At 45.5% G+C, this 19159-nt stretch overlaps 1 protein-coding gene across 5 annotated transcripts in view; it reads right to left on the bottom strand.

The window, feature by feature from the left end:
• Positions 1-16214, bottom strand: part of MAN1C1 (mannosidase alpha class 1C member 1) — an 89070-nt gene extending 72856 nt beyond the window's left edge. The window contains exons 1-3 of one of the 5 annotated variants that reach the window (XM_073317874.1): positions 16147-16214; positions 13886-15673; positions 13502-13561 (exon numbers count right to left, since the gene is read on the bottom strand). In XM_073317874.1, the coding sequence (XP_073173975.1) occupies positions 13502-13561; positions 13886-14413 (588 nt within the window). In that variant the 5' untranslated portion in view covers positions 14414-15673; positions 16147-16214. Of the gene's footprint in view, positions 1-13501; positions 13562-13885 lie in introns of all 5 variants that reach the window. The other 4 variants (XM_073317872.1, XM_073317873.1, XM_073317871.1 and 1 more) reach the window with 4 other exon arrangements.
• Positions 16215-19159: the final 2945 nt, after the last annotated feature.

Genomic DNA, 19159 nt, shown 5'->3' with positions numbered 1-19159 from the left:
GCAGATTTGCTATGAAACCTTAACTTTACAGCACCTTTCAGCTGAGGACCTCAAAGCACTTTACAAATCATAAAACTGAGCTTCACCACCACTCCCTTACTTCCACTGAGACAGGCAAATATTTCCATGTACACAGGAGAAGACTAGGAGCAGAAGGATAATAATACTCAGCACTTATCTTAAAAGGACTTTGCAGATATTTAAACTAAACCCTACCACATTCATGAGAAAAAGGCAAGTATTCTTCCCATTTTACAAACAGGGAAACAGAAGCATACACCGTTCAGTTGCCCAATGTCATGTACCAAGTCAGTAACAAAGCCAGGAACAGAACCCAGGAGTCCTCCTGACTCACCATCCCCTGCTTGGAAAGCTGAAAAGGAAGAGAACACATCTCAAAACACAATTAAACTAACTCTTAATTAAATTCCAAACACAACTGGGTTTAACTGTATCAAAAGAAAAGAAAAATCTTTAGATGGGGCATTAAGTCCCACTGGGTCCAGCTGCTTCTATATTAGGAAACATCTCAGCCACAGTGGTTGATTTTGCAGTTAAAGTATCTTAATGAAACAGCAGGTTGCAAAAGGATGACAATGGATTTTTGAGAATGAAACTGAGTCTAGGGCAAACTGTAGAGTGCTTTAGTCCTTGAGGAGGGGGAGAGCTACATTAAGGGTCCCCTCACTTACCGCAACTGAAGCTTATGGAGAATTCTATTAGAAATAAAAGTATTTGTGTTCCAGGTCTCTTCAGGACAGCAAAAGGAAGCAGGAAACCTTATTCGTTTCAAGCTTCTATAAGTGATCAAGCATACCAGGTTCCAATGCATGACCAACACTGTTTCAGCACAAAAGAAGCCGGGATAAAAGCAATGGTCCTTTGCTTATTACCTCTTCCTACTATTCAAGTACTTGTACTTGCTGTCATAAGGTTTAGAGAATTTTCAGAAGAGGCTTTACATGTTCCCAATTTGCACAGGCCTGGAAGAAGTAATCCTATTAAACTGGAGGGCTGATTTCTTTCGCAGATTGGTGCTCAAATGGTCATTCTGCACGCTGCAAAACTTAGGGTCAGCTGCTAAGATCAGAAGTAACTATAGCTTCTGTGATGCAGAAGCTGAAGATTTCTTGCCGAACAACACGCAGAATATGAATGACTGGGAGAAGACAAGAGAAACTAAAGACAAGGAGAAATTTCTCTGCATACTCCTTCATAAGAAAAGAATTAAAAACCACCAGGGTGATAATTAGCTCCTCGGTTATAGTTACTGAAAGGTTGGATAAGTACCCCTTTCAGCAACACCTACGTTATGAAGACATTATAAAAGAATGTTGATTTTGGTTTTCGTTGCTTGTGGAATGCTGCCTTCGCACCACCACACACAACATACTTAATTTAGCACAGAATTTGAACCAAACGTGCTGGATTCGCACGGATTTGGGGTCACTCATATCCATTTAGGAAGTGTATAGAATATTATTCCCCTCCTCCAAAAAAATACATTTTCTAAATCGACCTTAAGTTTGTAAATACATATCTATAACGTACAGTTAAAATGCTTGAAGAGGCTGTTGTTCGTGTACACACAGACACGCTGCAAAGTCAACAAAAACCCAGCACAGCCGATATTGGAAAGAGCTCTACTTCACCATCATGGTGGTTTCAAGAATCCCTATATTAGCTAGAGTTTATAAAGCACTCTGAAGTGCACAGAAAATATTTCCCCCTATTATCTGCAGAACGGTTCAAATCATTAACTGTACAGCCCAAATTTTATAGAGTACTTTCCCTTTTTAAAACTAATTTTGCTGACACAGTTGCAAATTAGAAGATGTTTGCAAGATACTGTGGCTCCATAAAATAACCCTTTTCATAGCTATTGCGACGGGGTGTAGAAGGGGGCTGCACATGCCTGGGGTCTGAGACAGACTCAAGAGGCAGAATGCTAAACTTCAGAGATTGCTTTATTATTTAGATTTGTCAAATGCTTTTGACTATGAATGGTTTAGCTTGGTGCTAGCTCTTGAATACTAGGCACTGTTATTCCCGCAAGCTTTAAATAAAATAAAGAGGGAAAATTACTTACCTTGTAATTGTGCTTTTCTGAAAGCATCCTGCAAGAGTACCACTCCTGGGTCTTGTGGCTGAAGCATAAGTCATTCAGGAAATTCCCATAGCTTTAAGATATTTGGCTCTGGGATGTATCTATATGTAGGCTTCCTTAAAGACTCTGACTTAAGACGACATCTTGCTTTGCACTTCTTAAGTCTCGAACTACACACAAAGAATACCAAAAGTTCTTTCTCTAAAGTGACCAACACCCCAGATGAGCAACAGACAATCACTTAGGGGGTAAGCCCAGAATACTTCACCTCCTAATCAAAAAATCTAGCAAAGGTAGGTGGATGAGTATCTTGCAGGATGATTTTTTTCAGAAATGCATTATTACAAGGTAAGAAATTTCCCCTTCTCTAAAGATATCTCTGAGGAGTCTCACTTTTGGGTAGGAAGAAGCCCAAGAGATGTCCCGAAGGACAAAGCAGCAGGCTACAAGAACAATGAATTTTTTCTTCCTTTAAAAACAAAAAATGGGTCGGAGAAATTATGCCACCTAAAACCTATCAGGCCTAACTACTTAACTCTGGTGTATAAGTCATGAAAGGAACATCCTAAAGAAACAATACAGAGGGAGCAGGAGACTGTGGTCTTCTGCCTCAGACGCAGGACCACAGCAGGAACCCTCCCAAGGTACTGGATACAAGTGGTGAAGAATAGACAGACCATGGCCCTTGGAGCCTCCATGCACAAAGTCTGTCATGGAGCCATCCTGAGGCAAGTAGGTAATGTCTGTCTGGCCTCAGACCAGGTGACTCCTGACCGGCTCTCTAGCTTTAACTTAACCAGATCACAGTAGCATAGCATGCAGCCAGAGAGCCATGGTCCTCTCACGGCAGTATGGCTTAGGACACTGCTGTTGAATGAAACAAAACATTGCTAGCTATTCTGCTTGATTCAGGAAATTAAGCTCACTGCCCGGAATGACCACAGGAGATTCCTAGCTTATCACAGGGTTTACAACAGTAAAAGCTGGAGGTACACGGATTAGAACTAGAGCTGTATGTTACAGGGAAGGAGTTCCTTCATGGACTACAGTTGGGCCGATTCTGAATGGAACAGTCCAGGGCCCCTGAAGTACCTGAGATTGCCCTACAAAGCATGCTCAACAGACCTTTAATTGGCCCACAGGTCTCTCAGAGGATTAACATTCTGCAAGATGAGGCGTGTTCCCTACATGAAATCCACGGAAGCAGGAGACCCAGAATCTTCCTTTACACTGAGTGCTTCTGATACTAAGAACATGGTCTTAGCCTGTAATCACCAGGACTTATTATTATATTTATGAGCCAACTGCTTGATGATCTATGTTGATCATCTCTTTTGTTTTAGAACTGGGCATCTTAAATTTCCCTTTCCCCATCAGTGGGAAAGAACTAATTGCTTCTGGCTCTTGGATGGGACCAACAACGGCTTCAAACCACACAGAGGTGCAAGCAGGTGGGATAGTTGAGGGGAAGGGAAAATACAGGCAACAAGTTGCTTCCCCTCTGCTCCTGCTCTGTATAAGGGGAAAGAGGGAGGAAACAGAAAAAGAAAGGAACATTTGAGGTGAAGTCAGCTGGTCTCCAGTCCAAATGCTGGAGTGTGTGTGAGAAGAACCCAGAACAGCCCACGACTTCTGATCCAGTATGGGCCTGAAACAGTCAGGCGTATCCCTTGTGCTTCAGCCAGATCCTAAAATACTTAATATGAGTGATCTGGAGGATGAGCTTTAGTTTAATGATTTCTTGCTGGTTGACCTGCTAGCCCATCTGTCTGTGTACTTTTGGCTTGGAGGCATTGACTGGAGCATTGCTGTCCCCTCCCTTTCAAGAGTTACTTGTGATCTGAACTTCTGAACAGGGGGAAGGAGCAATTCTCAAGCATTAACCAGTCAGCAAGGAGTAATCTGACAGTTTATCACAGGTACTAGTCAGTAACAGACACAAGAAAATGATCCTACAAAAGAGACAAGAAAGTTATCCTGCAGCCTTCCCAGAATCCAGGATTTGAGTTGTCACTCAAGGAAAGTGTTAAGAAATACTTGGAGCACCGTAACAAATTTATTAGTCAAAGGCTGATAAACTCCTCCAGGAACCTCTCAGTTAACAATAAATCAGAGAAATCAGCTTTAAAATACTGGATCTTTAATAAAAAATAAAGCACATGGAGTGGATGTTAGAACAGTGTTAGAATTCAGCTGCCAGAACTAAGGGGACTTGCTTTCATTCAGTCTGACCTCCCATCATGAGAGGTACCAAGGGTTGGCCCTGGCATAATTTCAACACTGCATTAGACAGTCATCACACCGCAATGATTAATGAACTTCTGAAAGAAAAAAGCTATGAAAAGCAAGTTAGATTACATGGATAATAAACTAAGGCAAACAAACATAAGGATTCATCGAAATCAGAGACAGAAGAGACCTATTAGGTCAGTGAGTCCATGTCCCTGCCCGTAGAATTGTCTCCCACAATACATTTTTGAATGCTCTTTCTATCCTTGTTTTAAACAACCCAAGCAATAGATTCCCCCCAAAAAGTGGTGGAAGTCTATTTCAAATCCAACCTTCAAGAATTTCTCCCCTAATAGTCAGCTTAAAATTTTCCTGTCCTTAAATTTTGGAAAACCAGAGAATAAGGATTGGAAAGAAGCGAAGATCTCTAGGACTCTTTCCTTCATCTTATGGAGGACTTATTGGAGATCAGTAACCCTTTCAAAAATATATAGTTTGAACCAATCCACCACAGAGAATGGAAGAATATTATATATATATATATATATATATATATATATATATATATATATATATATATATCTCAGAGAAGCAATATGCTGGTTATATGTAATTCCACACTAAGACTCAGCACAGAGGTCTGATGGGTGCATGGTCCAAAGCAACCACGATGTTTAGGAATTGGAGAATCACGTCCTGGTTTCATTGCTGGAGGAAGGTTTTTAAGCAGCATCAGAAAAGTTAGCTGGGGATTTGCCTGGGTATAGCTAGCGCATCTGAAAACAGCGGTGAAGAATCAGGCTTTGTTCCTCAACTCAGGACTGCCAGCGCTAAAATTTGAGATGGGGGCCTTCTGATGAGGAACTGGAGAACTGAAAACACTCCGGTACTTCTATTGGAGGCTTTTTGTCAGCTAGCTGGGCTCACTTATACACATGGCATTCGGGTAGAAATAGTATGAGCAGGCCCTTCAGCATTATAAATGTCTTTTTGTTACTTTCCAAAGTACACAGCTATGCACTTTCTTCACTGGCCAGGGAAATCATGTTAACACAATTATAGCAAGAACGCTGTTTTAAAACACTGCTCTCTAGAAAGATACTAACATGGTTTCAATTCTCAGTACTGACAAGCATTTAAGACCTCACCTGCTCCCAGTGGAGTCAATGGGAGTTTTGCATTGACTTCAATTGAAGCAAGATAGGGTACTTCAAGAACTGAGATTTCCTACAGAATACTGAAGATATTGTTGTTATAGCAAGTTAGTGTTTGTACAGCACTTTGAAAATGTAAAGCACTGTCAGCTGTGCTTCTGTAGCATTTTCCACGCCTTCTGCATAAATTATTCTTCACAATGCTCTTATAAGTATCCCCATTCTACCATATAATGATCTGAGGAACAGAAAGGTTAAGTGATGCATCCAAGACCAGAGAGTGGAAATGTCAGAGGCAGGATTAGAACTAATGAATTCCTGGCTCCCAGTCAATCTCACACACAAAAAACAATTAACTCAAATTATTTTTAGTGGGACTTCTGTTTGCTTTTCTTTTTAATCCCCTTTAGTCCTCTTCACTGACTCAAGTACACAGCTTGGTTACATCCAAGGGACTCCTTGTTCCAGCTTTCAAGATAAATGTATGCAGAGGGAAAGCAGTAAAGTAGTTTTTGGTTTAGAACAATCTCTAAAAATAATTTGCACTTATAAAGCCCCCCAAGGAACACAAAGCATTAGTTATAACTCACAGGAGCTGAATTAGGTAAGTACAGTAATACCCATTTCAGAGATGGACATACTAAGATAGAGAAGTTAAGAGTAAAATATTATATTTTTAAAGATTTGATTCTTTATGCAGCTAATGCCACAGGTTGTTCAGGTTAACACTGAAAGATTTAAAAAAAAAAAAAACCAACCAGCTACTTTTCACCATTTCTGCAATGTACTTCTGTCCTGGCTTTCAGGGTGGACAATGAAGATGAAGCAGTCCATTTCACTCCGATTTTTAGTAAATTTCACCTTTTGGTTCTGTTATATTAGAACAATATTTGCACTCTTTGGGTTAAAAACTACAGGGGACATTTTTCGGTAGTGTTTATATTAAACATTTAAAAGTAGAAATATCTATCATAACAGGTTATGTAAAAGTTTATTAAAAGCTTATTTTTTACAAAATAAATCTAAATTTTGGGCCATATTTAATCCAATAATGTCCTTTTATTACTTGCCTAAGCCCACAAAGTGAATCTGTAGCCACAAATGGAACCCAGAGCCTACTGTTCTGTTGTCCTTTATAGGACATGATGTGTGTCTCTAATAAATATGTAAAGGTCTAATAATTAATATTATCCAATCCTCCTCTGTTCCCACTGTGCCTCCTTCCCTGAGTTTGTGTTAGGTCCATCATGCACAATATACCCATTATGTACAGATCAATGATACAACACGCCATGACAACTCCTTTGGAGCCCTTCCAAAATACTGTATCATACAATAAACTATAACAGGTAAGGCAACAATTATGGGCGCATGTCAACTCCATGCACCAAAAAGTCTTCTACAATTCTAAGGTACTTGTTGGGTCTAATACAGTCATTGCTTTTCTAAGTTTAAAATATGATAAAATTCAAAATACAAGATTTCCCTTCTCCCTACAGTAAAATAGTGAATCATAGAATATCAGGGTTGGAAGGAATCTCAGGAGGTCATCTAGTCCAACCCCCTGCTCAAAGCAGGACCAATCCCCAATTTTTGCCCCATATCCCTAAATGGCCCCCTCAAGGATTGAACTCACAACCCTGGGCTTAAGCAGGCCGAAGCTCAAACCACTGAGCTATCCCTCCCCATAAATAGTTCACATTTTTTAGACAACTGCATGTAAATGTTAGGTTTAGAAGCAAAAGCGTAGACCCATCTAAGATTATAAAACGTATTTTCTTCCCATCCTTCATTCCTTTAACTTAAGAACAAGCTAATTTTAAGGATTAGATACATATTTAAAATGTAAAGAGTAAGAAGAGTGTTTCCTGTGAACTCTTGCAAAGAAGCAAAATGAAAGAACAAACGGAAATAATCCTCCCGGTAAGGGAACAGATTTAATTGTTGATTACAAGATTAATCAAGAACCTATAAATATTTTGAACAGGGAATGAGTCAAGATGGATAAGATCCCATGTTTTAGCAAATATTTGTGACATACAATTATTGAGAAGATTAAGTGATTAAATATATGGTAAAGTGTTACAGATGAGGTGATGCCATTATCTAACTATACTGCTCCATCCTTCTTGTCATTGTATTTGAGGCAACCCAATGAGTTTCCACGCGTTTACTGAACTAATTCAGCAGTATGTAGGGCCTTGTGCATAACAGACTTGTATGCATCCTGGAAACCTGTTTAACCACGTCCAGCACTTGTGTTCAGTCATTATCTGTAATCTGTCTGGAGAGGTCCATGCTCTAGTAATTTTGCTTGTGTATGAACAGGGCACTGTCTTTAAGCAGCAGTTTACAAATCAGCTTTACACCAAATTTAGTTGTTTTGGAAAAAGAGCCCTCAGTGTTTGATATTGTAGCCAAGAGCAAACATTTACTGACAATTATAATCCCCTGAAATGCTGAAATAACCTTAACTGTAGCAACACTAGTGTGTACTCCTATACCATTAGGATCTTGAAGTATACTGTACTGTAGCAAGGGTTACAGAGGTAACAATATTTTCTGTATTCATACATCACATCAATAGGACAAATACTTTTAGTCAATTAACCATATACACGAATGGTGCAAATATATGTTTAGTACAATTAACCATGTACCACTTGTGCTGAATGAGGAATTCACAGTCTCAACATCCACAGGTTAGGTCTAAATTTTGTTTGCACGAATCCACCAGAGACTAGTGAAGCACAAAATATATTGTACGCACCATTTGGGGAATTTACAGTATAGTGCCTTTTCAAAAGTTCAGTAAATAATGCATGAGAAAAGAGACCACAATATAAAGGAAAATTTCAGCAGGCCTTGGCCCAGCTAGAATTCCAAAATACAGCAGGACCCTCTCATAGCAAAGCTATTTTTCCTCTACAGCTGGAATTATGATTTGATCACAATATACTGAAACAGTTTGGAATCTTTATTCTATTTCACTATAAAGAGTTTTACTATTGCAGCTTTCTCTTTAATCAATTTCCAGTGTACTTCTCTTACAAGGTACTTGACTAATGTTTGACCACCACAAAGGACTAAATTATCTGAGTCCAGGCTAGACAGATGGGTTCAGAAAAGTACATTTCCATCTGGAGTTGCTATTGGTACTATGAAAGCACTAGACCTGACAGTATGTGGCATTAGGTTTAGGGCTGTCCCCAGAATTACGGAGAAATAATTGCACCACACAGAAGAATAGAGAGAGAGAGGGGGCTGAGACATTCAGGACTGGGAGAGGAATTGTCTCCAGAACTGATAATGGGTTATGGAGCATTTCACAATCAAGCCAGCTGTAAGCTAAAACCCACGACTGTTAGGAGCTCTTTGTTACTAAAGTTGGTGGTCTCAGTCCAGTTCCTATTGGCTCAGTATACATCAAATACCATCATTACTATTACCTGCCTCACTGCTCATGTCTGCAGAGCCAAGAACTGAGTGAGTATGTGAACTGAACTCTCCTCTCCCACCAGGGGTCAGGGTTGAGGCACTTTTTCAGAAGGATGATACAGGGCACTTATTCAGCAGCCCCCTGTAATGTACCTGTTGTATTTTATCCACAAATGGATTACTGGGTAGGATTTTCAAAAGCACCTAAGGGAATTAGGCACCCAACACCACTGGCTTTCAATGGAAGTTGAGCACCTAACCTAAAGTTTCTAATTCTTATAAATTATCTGCTAGAAGCAAACTGCCAAAAAGCTGTTTAAAAATTGATCTACCTTGACAGTTGTCTGCTGTTCAGCCATATGTTATATCTGAAAATGACCACTACAACAACTGAAAATATACTATTGTAGTGGAGTGACTTGGTGATAGTCTCATCATTAGTCACAAAGATTAAAAAAATAATATTTTCACTGATGGCAACACTTTGTTTGGAGGAACTGGGGGAAACCATATGGATGGCCTCTGAAAATAAGAACCTGAATAGAAGAAAACTGTCAAATTAAATACATATTTAGAACTATGTTAAAAAGGACAAACAGAAGGCCAGCCTGAGGTAAATGTGAGTGGGAGCAAAAGAAGGAGAAACTATGATGAAAAGAGCTACAGTATAGAGCAAATACATCTTAATTACTACCAATAAAAACAAACTTGATGTATATCAGAGAGGTACAGGACTCAAGCACAAGGAACTCCTGAGTTGTGATCCTAACTCTGACACATTCCCTCACCATGCCTTGAAAACTCAGGTACAAGGACATTGTCAGGTTAAGATCCCATTCTCTTATATTAGGTCAAGACACATTTCCTTACATAAGTTACTATGAATGCCTTTGTTTATTAAACCTGAAGAAACTGTATTTATCCTTTATTTATGCTGCTTGTTTACAGTTTGGATTTTTCACAGCTTTGAGAGAGAAAGCAGGCTCGTCAGTTTCACTTTTGTTTATGGCCAGTTTCCAGTCAGTTATTGGTACCTGTTCTCAAGCAATAGCACATTGCTGCTTTGGTTGGGTTGAAGACACGTCAGGGTAAAGTTGTGTCCTCTCCATTGTTCTCAGGCCCCACTAAGTTCCCCCTCAATTTAGACCTCCAGAGTCAATGCAGCAACAGGAGAGCAAGCTGCATTCTATTTTGCCTCATGCATCATCAGCAAAACTGTCAGCTAAACTCAAATTGCGAAACATTTATGATGCAAGAGGCAGACACCACACAGCTTGATTTTTCCAGATCCCGGGCTGAATTTTTAGTGATGGCAGCTGGGGAGTTAGGGGAGAGGGAGAATATTTCTGACGTGTAATTGAGACAACTTGATCTGAAAATCGTTGAGAGAGCGAGAGAGAGAATAAATATGGAATCCCAGAGTGTTGTTTTTACAGTCACTGTCTGACTATAACCACATTTTGACTTTGAACATTTATCAGTATTTGGCACATGTTAAAAATTAACCACTCCCTGAAACCATGCATGATTGATCAGTTATACAACTCATGTTTTTCAGAGCTCAGTTTAGGAGATGAATTATTCCAGGCCCTTTCGATTTCTTAACCCGTAGCACTGGGAATGCTATGATTTGGTTTTATCGCAATTTTCTCCAAAGGTCAGAACTCCTGTTGTACTCAGCTGTCAAAAGTAACACACAGCAGCAGATCCTAGGCAATTCTTCAGATGACACTGACCTTTTGCAGTAAAAAGCCTGTGCAATACAGGTGCTTTCTTTTCGAAGAAAGAGACTGCTCACTGACTTTGGGATTAAAAGAAGAAATGAGAACCTTCGTAACGCACCCATGATGCGAAGGTTTACAGCTTGGCATTCATTGGGAAAATATGCTAGCCAACTAAGTTCACTGCAATACTGCAATTACTTCTAATTAGTAACACCAACAGCAGTCTACCTTGTATTCCAATTTGAGAGTCAAAATATCAGCAAATAAGATCCACTGTGCACATGATTCAAATACCGCAAGACAGTGAACTAGATTCACTGCTGGTGTGACTCCTGAATCTGCAAACAGCTTCAGTGCCCCTGCTGCTGCTGTTCAGCAGCACAGTTAAAATGACACCAATCTGGGCAGTTTTACCCTGTGGACAGCAGTAAATTTACAGCGGGAAGAAGCTGGAAGGACAAGAGTAGAACACACGCACACACAATCACTCTTACAACAGCCAAGAAGCTGTGGACACACCCAACTGTCAACAGGCTCTGAGGTGGGGTGAGGAAGGAAACAAATCTAACTGCCAGCAGCGAGAGTGGCCTGAAAGATGAGCAGATTTCAATGTATCAGATCATGATTAAAAAAAGCTGACATAGAAGATGGAGCCCCTGAGCAGAGTTCCAGGAACAGAACCTGGTAGGCCTTTCACCCCTTCCTTCAACTGCTAGGAAAGGGAAGCTCCTGGATTTGACCGAGACCTCATCTCTGGTCCTTGACGATGTCCCAATTCTCTGTCTCATCTTTCACGTGGCCTCTGGCTCACCAGTGTCCACAATTTTTTTCAAGCCCTGTTCATACCCATCTCCTCTGTGTTCTTACAGTGCATTCTCCAGAAGGAACTAGGGGAAAAAAAAAGACTTGAACAATCTGGAGCAGATTTTAGCAAATTGCGTAGCTTGAAATTCTGGGAGAAAGAAAGGGGACTGGGACATCACCAAGGATCAGGTGTCTCAGTCAAATCCAGGGCCCTGTAGTTAACATATACATCTGAATGTGCAGTAATTTGATCGTTCATCCCTGCAGAATGCCACTGCTATCCACCACTCACCCATACCCCACACGTTTCCACAAAATGTACAAATGAAAGGTATTTTGACAATCTAAATCCTGTGTCATGATTTTGCTGGTTTCCTCTTTACCATTTATTACCCTTTCTGCTCGCTCCCTTTTATATATAATTTTTTATCTTCTCCCCTCTTCATTTCCTTCCTTGTGTCTCTTCTACAAGTCTTAACAAGTCGAGTACAATATCCCCTTCCTGTTTTGTATAGTCACTTTTGTCTTCCAGCTCCATTTTTGGACAGAGGAGAAAAAAATGAGTTCAAGCACTTTTCATGATTAAGTACCCTGCTGTTCAGAGTATCCTTGGGCATGAAACTTGTATTTATGAATTCTGACCCTCTGAAAAACCTAACTTTGCCATCACGCACTAATTATGAATGCATTCTAAGCACTCAGGCCTGAATATGTTCAGGTTGCTAAATATTAAATCCTGTATTAAAAATTAAACACAGATAAATGATCTAGTGCCACATTTAATTATTTTAAAAACAAAACTGATGCTAGCTTCGCATGTGTGCATCATATTGTCCTAGTGTACTTTGGCACTGGAAGCCCACAAGATATCAAAATATACAAGAATCCTTACCTTGAAGGGTATGAGAGAGCAAGATGCTAGTATATTCTGATACCCTGCTGGCTAACAACAGTGCAGCAGACAGGCAGAGGGAAAGGATGGTTCAAACATGCCTGGGATCATAAAGAAACCTAGCACCCCTGGGTGTGTTGTGTCTGACTGCCTGGCAGAGAAGTTGGAATTTTACCAGTACTGCAGCCTTTGTTTTGAGGACAGCACTCTCAGAACCAAAAGGAGAGCTTAAAAAAAAAAAGTATATTTTTAAAAGATAGGTTGCATCAAGGGCTTGTCAACCTTGATATTATCCCATTATCCCTTCATTTTCCTCTCTGTTCAACTTGGGGCTGTGTAAGTACATGCTAAATGCCTACAGCTTTACTAAGGAACAAAACCAGGAAATTAATACTCTGCATCATTAAATCTGTGCATTTTATTTATTGGCATTTTTGATCTACTAAGATTTGCTCCAAGTTTATCAGTCATGGCAAAAGACAGGATACATACAATCTAATATTACATTGATTCTATAGCTCTTGGTTAACTAGGTCACAGATTACACTGCAATGTTTGCAAGGCAGCCAGGCTTTATGCACAAACTGTAGGCATTAAGCCAAATTCTACTCTCAGTTACACCCGAGTAACCCCGCTGATATCACCAAGACTGTGTGGGGCTAAATCAAGGCCAGAATTTGGTCCTTTGTTTCCAGGTAAAAAGTCCTGAATCCCTGCTTCCCCAAGCTAGATGTCAGAGTGATTTAGAGATGCAAAGGACTTAGAAATCTGCGTGAGAGAAAGACCTAGTAGGTCACATCCAGTCCATCCCCGTAGGCTAGTGTAAGTTTGATAATTTTCGAATGCTTTATCCACTCCACATTTTAAATATCTTAAGTGACCAGGTTTCCACTATTTCCTGGGGCAGGGAGGGGGGTGGGGGAGACTATTCCACAATGTTAAACACCCCACGGTTAGGAAGTTTTTCCAAATAGCCAACCTTTGTATAATCTCATCTCATTGCTCCTAGTCACACCTACCCGAACACATTTCCTCTGTTGAGTGTGTAGAAATGCAGAGGCATGTGCCTTGTGTCACATTTTAAGTACACATGCCTTTTTCAGGATGGTAAAAAGACACCCCACTGAAAGGGGCACCCTGGGTCTGCACTAACCTTAGAGATTGGGAGAGCCGCACAGAGGTGCCAAGGATACGGATGGAAAAGCCAGGAGACCTGGGTGATAAACGGAGGATACAGGGAGGCTAGGGACTAGGATAACACAAACAATCAGAGAGAAGAGACAGGGACGCTTGCAGAGGGCTGGCGGAATAACCCAGGAGAGACACGGCAGGGGTCAATGAGGGGACAGGAGGGTGGAAGAGGGCTCCCTAGGGAAACGCAGCGTGCCAGGCCAGGAGAAATGGGGGCTCCCGGGAGGGATGAAGGATAGCTGAGGAAGCCGGGAGGGATGAGGGGGTGACCAGTGATGGAGAATGGCAGGAGGGGAAGGGAGCCGAACAAGCACGAAGAGCTGAGGAGCAGCCGCGGAGCCTTTACCTCTCTGATCTTCAGCCTGCGGGCGCGGGTCTCGGGCTCCTCGCCGCCGCCTCTGCCCAGCACCGGGTGGCGAAGGCTGCGGCGGAATGTCTCGTAGTCGAAGCCGAACGGGGCTCGGGTCTGGCGGGGGGCGGCAGGCGCCGAGTCCGTCCCCGCCTCGGCGCCCCCTGCCCCGGGCTGCCCCCGCTGCGGGCTGCCCCCGGCGGAGGCGGCGGTGTGGGCCGGGGGGGCGCCCAGGCGGGCCGCGGCGCGGAGCTTGTCCCGGAGGCGGCGCGGGGCGGCGGGGCTGGCATGGCGGGGCTCGGCGGCGGCCGGGGGGCTGCGGGGCAGGTCGGGGTCCCCGGCGGCGGCGCGGCGGGGCAGGAAGAGGCGCTTGAAGCGGGAGGAGTCGGGCAGCAGGAAGAGGGCCCCGAAGCAGAGGGTGAGCAGGCCCGAGAGGAAGAGCAGAAAGAGGAACTTCTGCGGCAGCCGCAGCCCCAGGGCCGCCGGCCAGCCCGGCATCCCCGGCAGCTTCCGCAGCAGCAGCATGGGCACGGCCGGGGAGGGCGCCCCGGGCACCGGCTCACGGGGCGCTGAGTGGGGGGGCGAGCACCGGCTCGGGCGGGAGGCTGCTGTGGAGCCGGGAGGCGCCGGAGGGTCCGGCAGAGACAGCAGAGGAGCCCCGGGGTCCAGCGGAGTCAGTGCGGAGCGCTGGACGCTTGCCCCTGCGCCGCCCGGGGGCTCCCCACTTCTCCCGGGCCGGCAGCGAGAGGGGCTGACACGTGGAGCAGACTGGGCAGAGGGGAGCTGCTCAGGGACGGAGCTTCACACGCCCACCGCTTGGGCTCTGTCGCCGCCGCCGGGCTCCCGGGGCTGGGGACGGTGCCTGGAGGGGAGCGGAGCTGGCAGGCTGGGCTGGGATGCTCGGCTGCGGCCGCCCCCTTCCCTTCCCCGCGCACAGGCGTCTGCAGGGCGCTGGGCAGCGAGTCAGAGTCCCCCGGTCTGGCATGAAGCTGCCGGCAAATCCATCATCCCGCCGGGCCGCTGCGGAGCGCGGGGATGGGGTGAGCTGCCGCGCCGCTCTCTGCCGCTATCCCAGTCCGGCGGCCGGTTTCGGGCGGGCTCCGGGACTAGACAGGAGGCGTCCGGAGCGCTGCGATCGCTGCTCGGTCGAAGAAGGGGGATTCACGCGGCAGCATTTCCGCAGCAGGGGATCCGCGGCTCGTCCAACACCAGGAAAGGCTGTTGCATGCAGGACGCTCCTCGCCTTTGTCCCAGAGCGCGTCTGCAGCCGCCCTCCCCCGCTGGCAGCCGCTTCAGGTCTCCCCCCGCTCCCATTAAGTTCCCGTCCCCTCTTCGCGGGCTTGCCCTCAGTTCTCTGCGTTGTGAGCAGCTCCCCGGCGCGGCACCACCGCCCTGGAGCCCCGAGCTTTCACATCCTCTCGGGCGCCTCTGGTAGCCGGAAAGCCCCCTTCGCGGTGGGGCGTGAAGGCTCCGCAGCCCGAGGAGCCAGGGAGAGAAGAGCCAGGACGAACAGTCCCCAGGAGCCAGCAAGCAAGGAGGGGCTGCTCCCCGCCTAAGCAGGAATTGCCTTTCGCTCACTCAGCGCTGGCGACGGGCTCCAGGAGGCTGCGGACAGTCCAGCCCACACAAAGTCTTTCCTCACAATAAGTTTCCTCGCGAAACCAGGGCTCCTGCTCCTTCTAAAACCATCCTAGTTATAATTCCCACTTGCTGGTAAATTTCATCCGCGGTGTGTCCCGTCCGTCCCCCCCAGCCCGCTTCCAGTCGTTTTTTTCCTTTTTTGCCCTGGGGAGAAGAGAGATGCACAACTTTCAGACAGGTGCAAAGCAAGCTCTCGTTAAAAGAGCAGCCCGGAGACGAGACCTGCCTCCATGGCCATGAAACGCAACTCCCCACGTACAATTCGCTGGGGGCAACTCAGTGCAGCGCTCCTCGACCCCACGTCCCCAAGCCCTCTCAACGACCCCGGGCACGGGGGTCCTCAAACGCCGGGGACCTCGCAGTCTCGTCTCACTGTTCCCTGGGCCTACGGGAGCTCAGGGTGTTTACACCCTTTGCTGCTCCCCATGCACTTCAGCGCCCGTTCAATGAAGAGGAGGCAGGGCTGCTGGTAGCTAAATTCTCCGGGGTGGCAGCCCTCTGCACCCCCGCTGCTCTGCCCGCCAAACAACCAGCGGTTCCGTGCAATTGCATTTTATCAGCCTAACGCAACAACCCACCGCCGCCAGCCAGCCCGCATCCGCTCCCCCCCGACACACCGGCCGCAGCCGCCGCTGCCGCCGCTCCGCTCTCACTGCGACAGCTCTCCTCTTGGCCCCGCCCCCCCCGCAGGCCGCGCCCCCTCGACGGACCACGGACCACGCCCCGCAGCCCCTCCTCTCGCGGGCCATAGGGCCCCTTGCCTCAACGGTCGCCGCCTGCCCAACCGTCACTACAGGAGGGGGAGGAGGCGTCAGGAGCCAATCGCAGCCAAACGTTATACTCACGGCAACGACTGGCTCCGCCCCGACCTCCTCCCTCATTTGCCATTGGCTCATTGGCTGAGTCTGCCCTGTCTATTGGCTACTCTATGCATCAGGCAGGCGGGTAGCACCGCCCAGTTGTTTACCACCGAGCCCGGCTCGAGCTGGGGGAGGGGCTGTTGCCCCAGCCAGCATTCCATTGGCCGTTAAAGTGCCTCAGCTCCATTGTGATTGGCTGAGAAGCCTCAGCTACTTTAAATGGAGTGAGCTGAGGCAATTTAAAGGGTGAGGGCCCAAGCCAGGTGCCCCAGTGTCCATGCAATGTTCTAGCCTGCCCCCACCACCTCAAGGCATGGCAGTACCCAACATGCAATACACCATTCCCCTTGAGTCCCTCAAACCATGCAACGCTGGACTCATGCCAAGGGAATGCCCAGCTCCCCACATGCAATGCTCCATCCTACCCATTGCACCCCAAGGTCCAGCACCTCCCAGCATGCAACATTCCACCCCATCGTAAGTGCTTTGAGGGGAGAGTATCTTCCAGCATGTAATACTCCATCCCCCCACAAGCACAGTAGGTCCCAGCATGCCGTGTTCTATCAATCCTGCTCCCAAGCACCACATGGGGATAGCATCTCCCATCATGCAACATTCCACCCTATGTCATGGGGATGGCCCTTGGCCACATGCACAGCTCCATGCTGCCCTGAGTGTGCCTTAAGGGAAAGGCATGTTTCAAACTGTAACACTTCCTCTCTGCCCCGGTCTCTGTCTCACCTTGAGCTCCCAGCACACATTGCTTCATTTGACTCTGAATGCCTAGGGGATGGACCTTCCAAGCATTCAATGCTTCATCCAACTCAAAGTGCCCCCAGGGGGTGGCAGCTTCTACCATGCAACATTCTGGTCTGAGGAGCTTCTATGGAAATAAGAAGTCTCTGCATTGCTCTGTTCTACGTGGGTCCCTAACATCATACGTTATTATGAGCTGACCTGCCTCAATGGAGCCTAGGAATGGCACTAGGGTGACCAGATGTCCCAATTTTATAGGGACAGTCCTGATATTTGGGGCTTTTTCTTATATAGGTGCCAATTACCCCCCAGCCCCGTCCTGATTTTTCACACTTACTGTCTGGTTGCCCAAAATGGCGCAACATTCAATGTTTTTAATCATGATCCAAAGCTGCCTGCAGAGATGGAATGGAGAGGGAGCTGTCCAGCTTTGGACTCCTCATCTTCATCTTTCAAAGATAGCAAAAAAAAAAAAAATAATACAAATTTGCGCTTTTATATATTTCTATACTCTGCAATATACTTTGGGACAAGGGAATTCCCACATTGGATCACAGCAATGGGCTATCTAATCCAATATTTTGTTTATGACAATAGACAGCACTAGCTACTTCACAAAAATATGCAAGAAACTCTGCCATGGAAAGTTATGGAATAAGCTGCCTGTAGAGAAAGTTTCTTCCTAATCTCCATCATATGGTATTGGTTTATACCTTGAAGAACAGGACCTTATATCCCTTCCAAACACTTGGTGTTTTTTAAAAAAAAGTATTAACCCCTTTTTATCTTCAAAGGACCATGCAAACATTAATGCATTCTCTCTACACCTTGCTGAGATAGGTAGATATTACTGTTATGCCGGGGATTGGGTTAAACCTCATAGAAGCTGGTTGGTGTACCCATCACTTTTCATTCGGAACAAACATAAGAAATAATCAAGCTCCTTCACAGATTATATCCCTGAAACAATAGAAGTCACTATCTAAAACACAGGCCATGCACAGATGGGCAGCTACTGATCTATTTGGGGCATGGGGTAATGTTTATTTTGGAGCTCTGTGTGAGCGAGCAAGAAGTAGAGAAACACCATGGGAGAGGACAGAGAAGGCATCAACGAAGCACCAAACACAGCCACAGAAGGACTGGCAGTGTGGCTCTGAGAAAAAAAACCTAAGAGAGAAAGAGCTTTTGGGCTAAGTGCTGTCTGGAAGCGGCTTAGAACTGTGGACAAAGAAACTTGACTCCTACTGTGTTCAAAATCCTGTTTATCTTATACATTCCTGGTAAATAAACAAGACTGCATCAAAGAAATACCTGACTCTGTGATCAATTTCTTCCCCCTAACAGAAACAACCTGCAAGACCCTGAATTTTGGCTAACCACTTGAGTCAAAAAGGGTAACATTATTATTCCTATATAGGTGGGGAAAATGAGACAGAGAGGTGAAGTGGGGCATCCCTGGGATTAGGGCTTAGGAGAACCTAGCTCCCAGTCACATGCTCAAGCCACTTGGCCATTCTGCTTTATCCCTCACTACATCTACCTGGTGGCTGCAATCCTGCTCCTAACCAGCATTTCACCTAGTTCAAAAACAGAAGCCATGTTTTACACCAGTGGCGTCCATTCTATGACCCTCAGTGGTGACCGTATTAAGAAGAAAATGTGCATTTTATTATTAATTTAAAATGTGTTCGCTGAGCTGTAGCCCCAGGAATACCTGCTTCAGCCCTGTCACTCCACAGAAGAGATAGGGACACCATTTCCCCAACTGCCTCCCACTGTTTCCCCTGAAGTTTCAGGGGCAGCTCTGGTGTGAGCCAAGTGCATTCTGAGCAGCTGCTCCTCCTTCCCTGCTGCAGCTGGCTTCTGGCTGCATGGCAGGGGGGAGAGAACAGTTCGGGCAGCTCTATTGCCTGCTTTTCCACCAAGGTGTGGGAGCCCCAGAGAGAGCAGAAAAGGAATTCAACAGGCTCTGCCTGTGGAGGATAATCCAGGAGCAGGAAAAAGAAGAAGC

The sequence above is a fragment of the Lepidochelys kempii genome, chromosome 19, assembly GCF_965140265.1.
Source record: "Lepidochelys kempii isolate rLepKem1 chromosome 19, rLepKem1.hap2, whole genome shotgun sequence".
Lineage (NCBI taxonomy): Eukaryota > Metazoa > Chordata > Testudines > Cheloniidae > Lepidochelys > Lepidochelys kempii.
The sequence above is the reverse complement of the archived record's forward strand: the minus strand, read 5'-3'. Positions and strand labels throughout refer to the sequence as shown.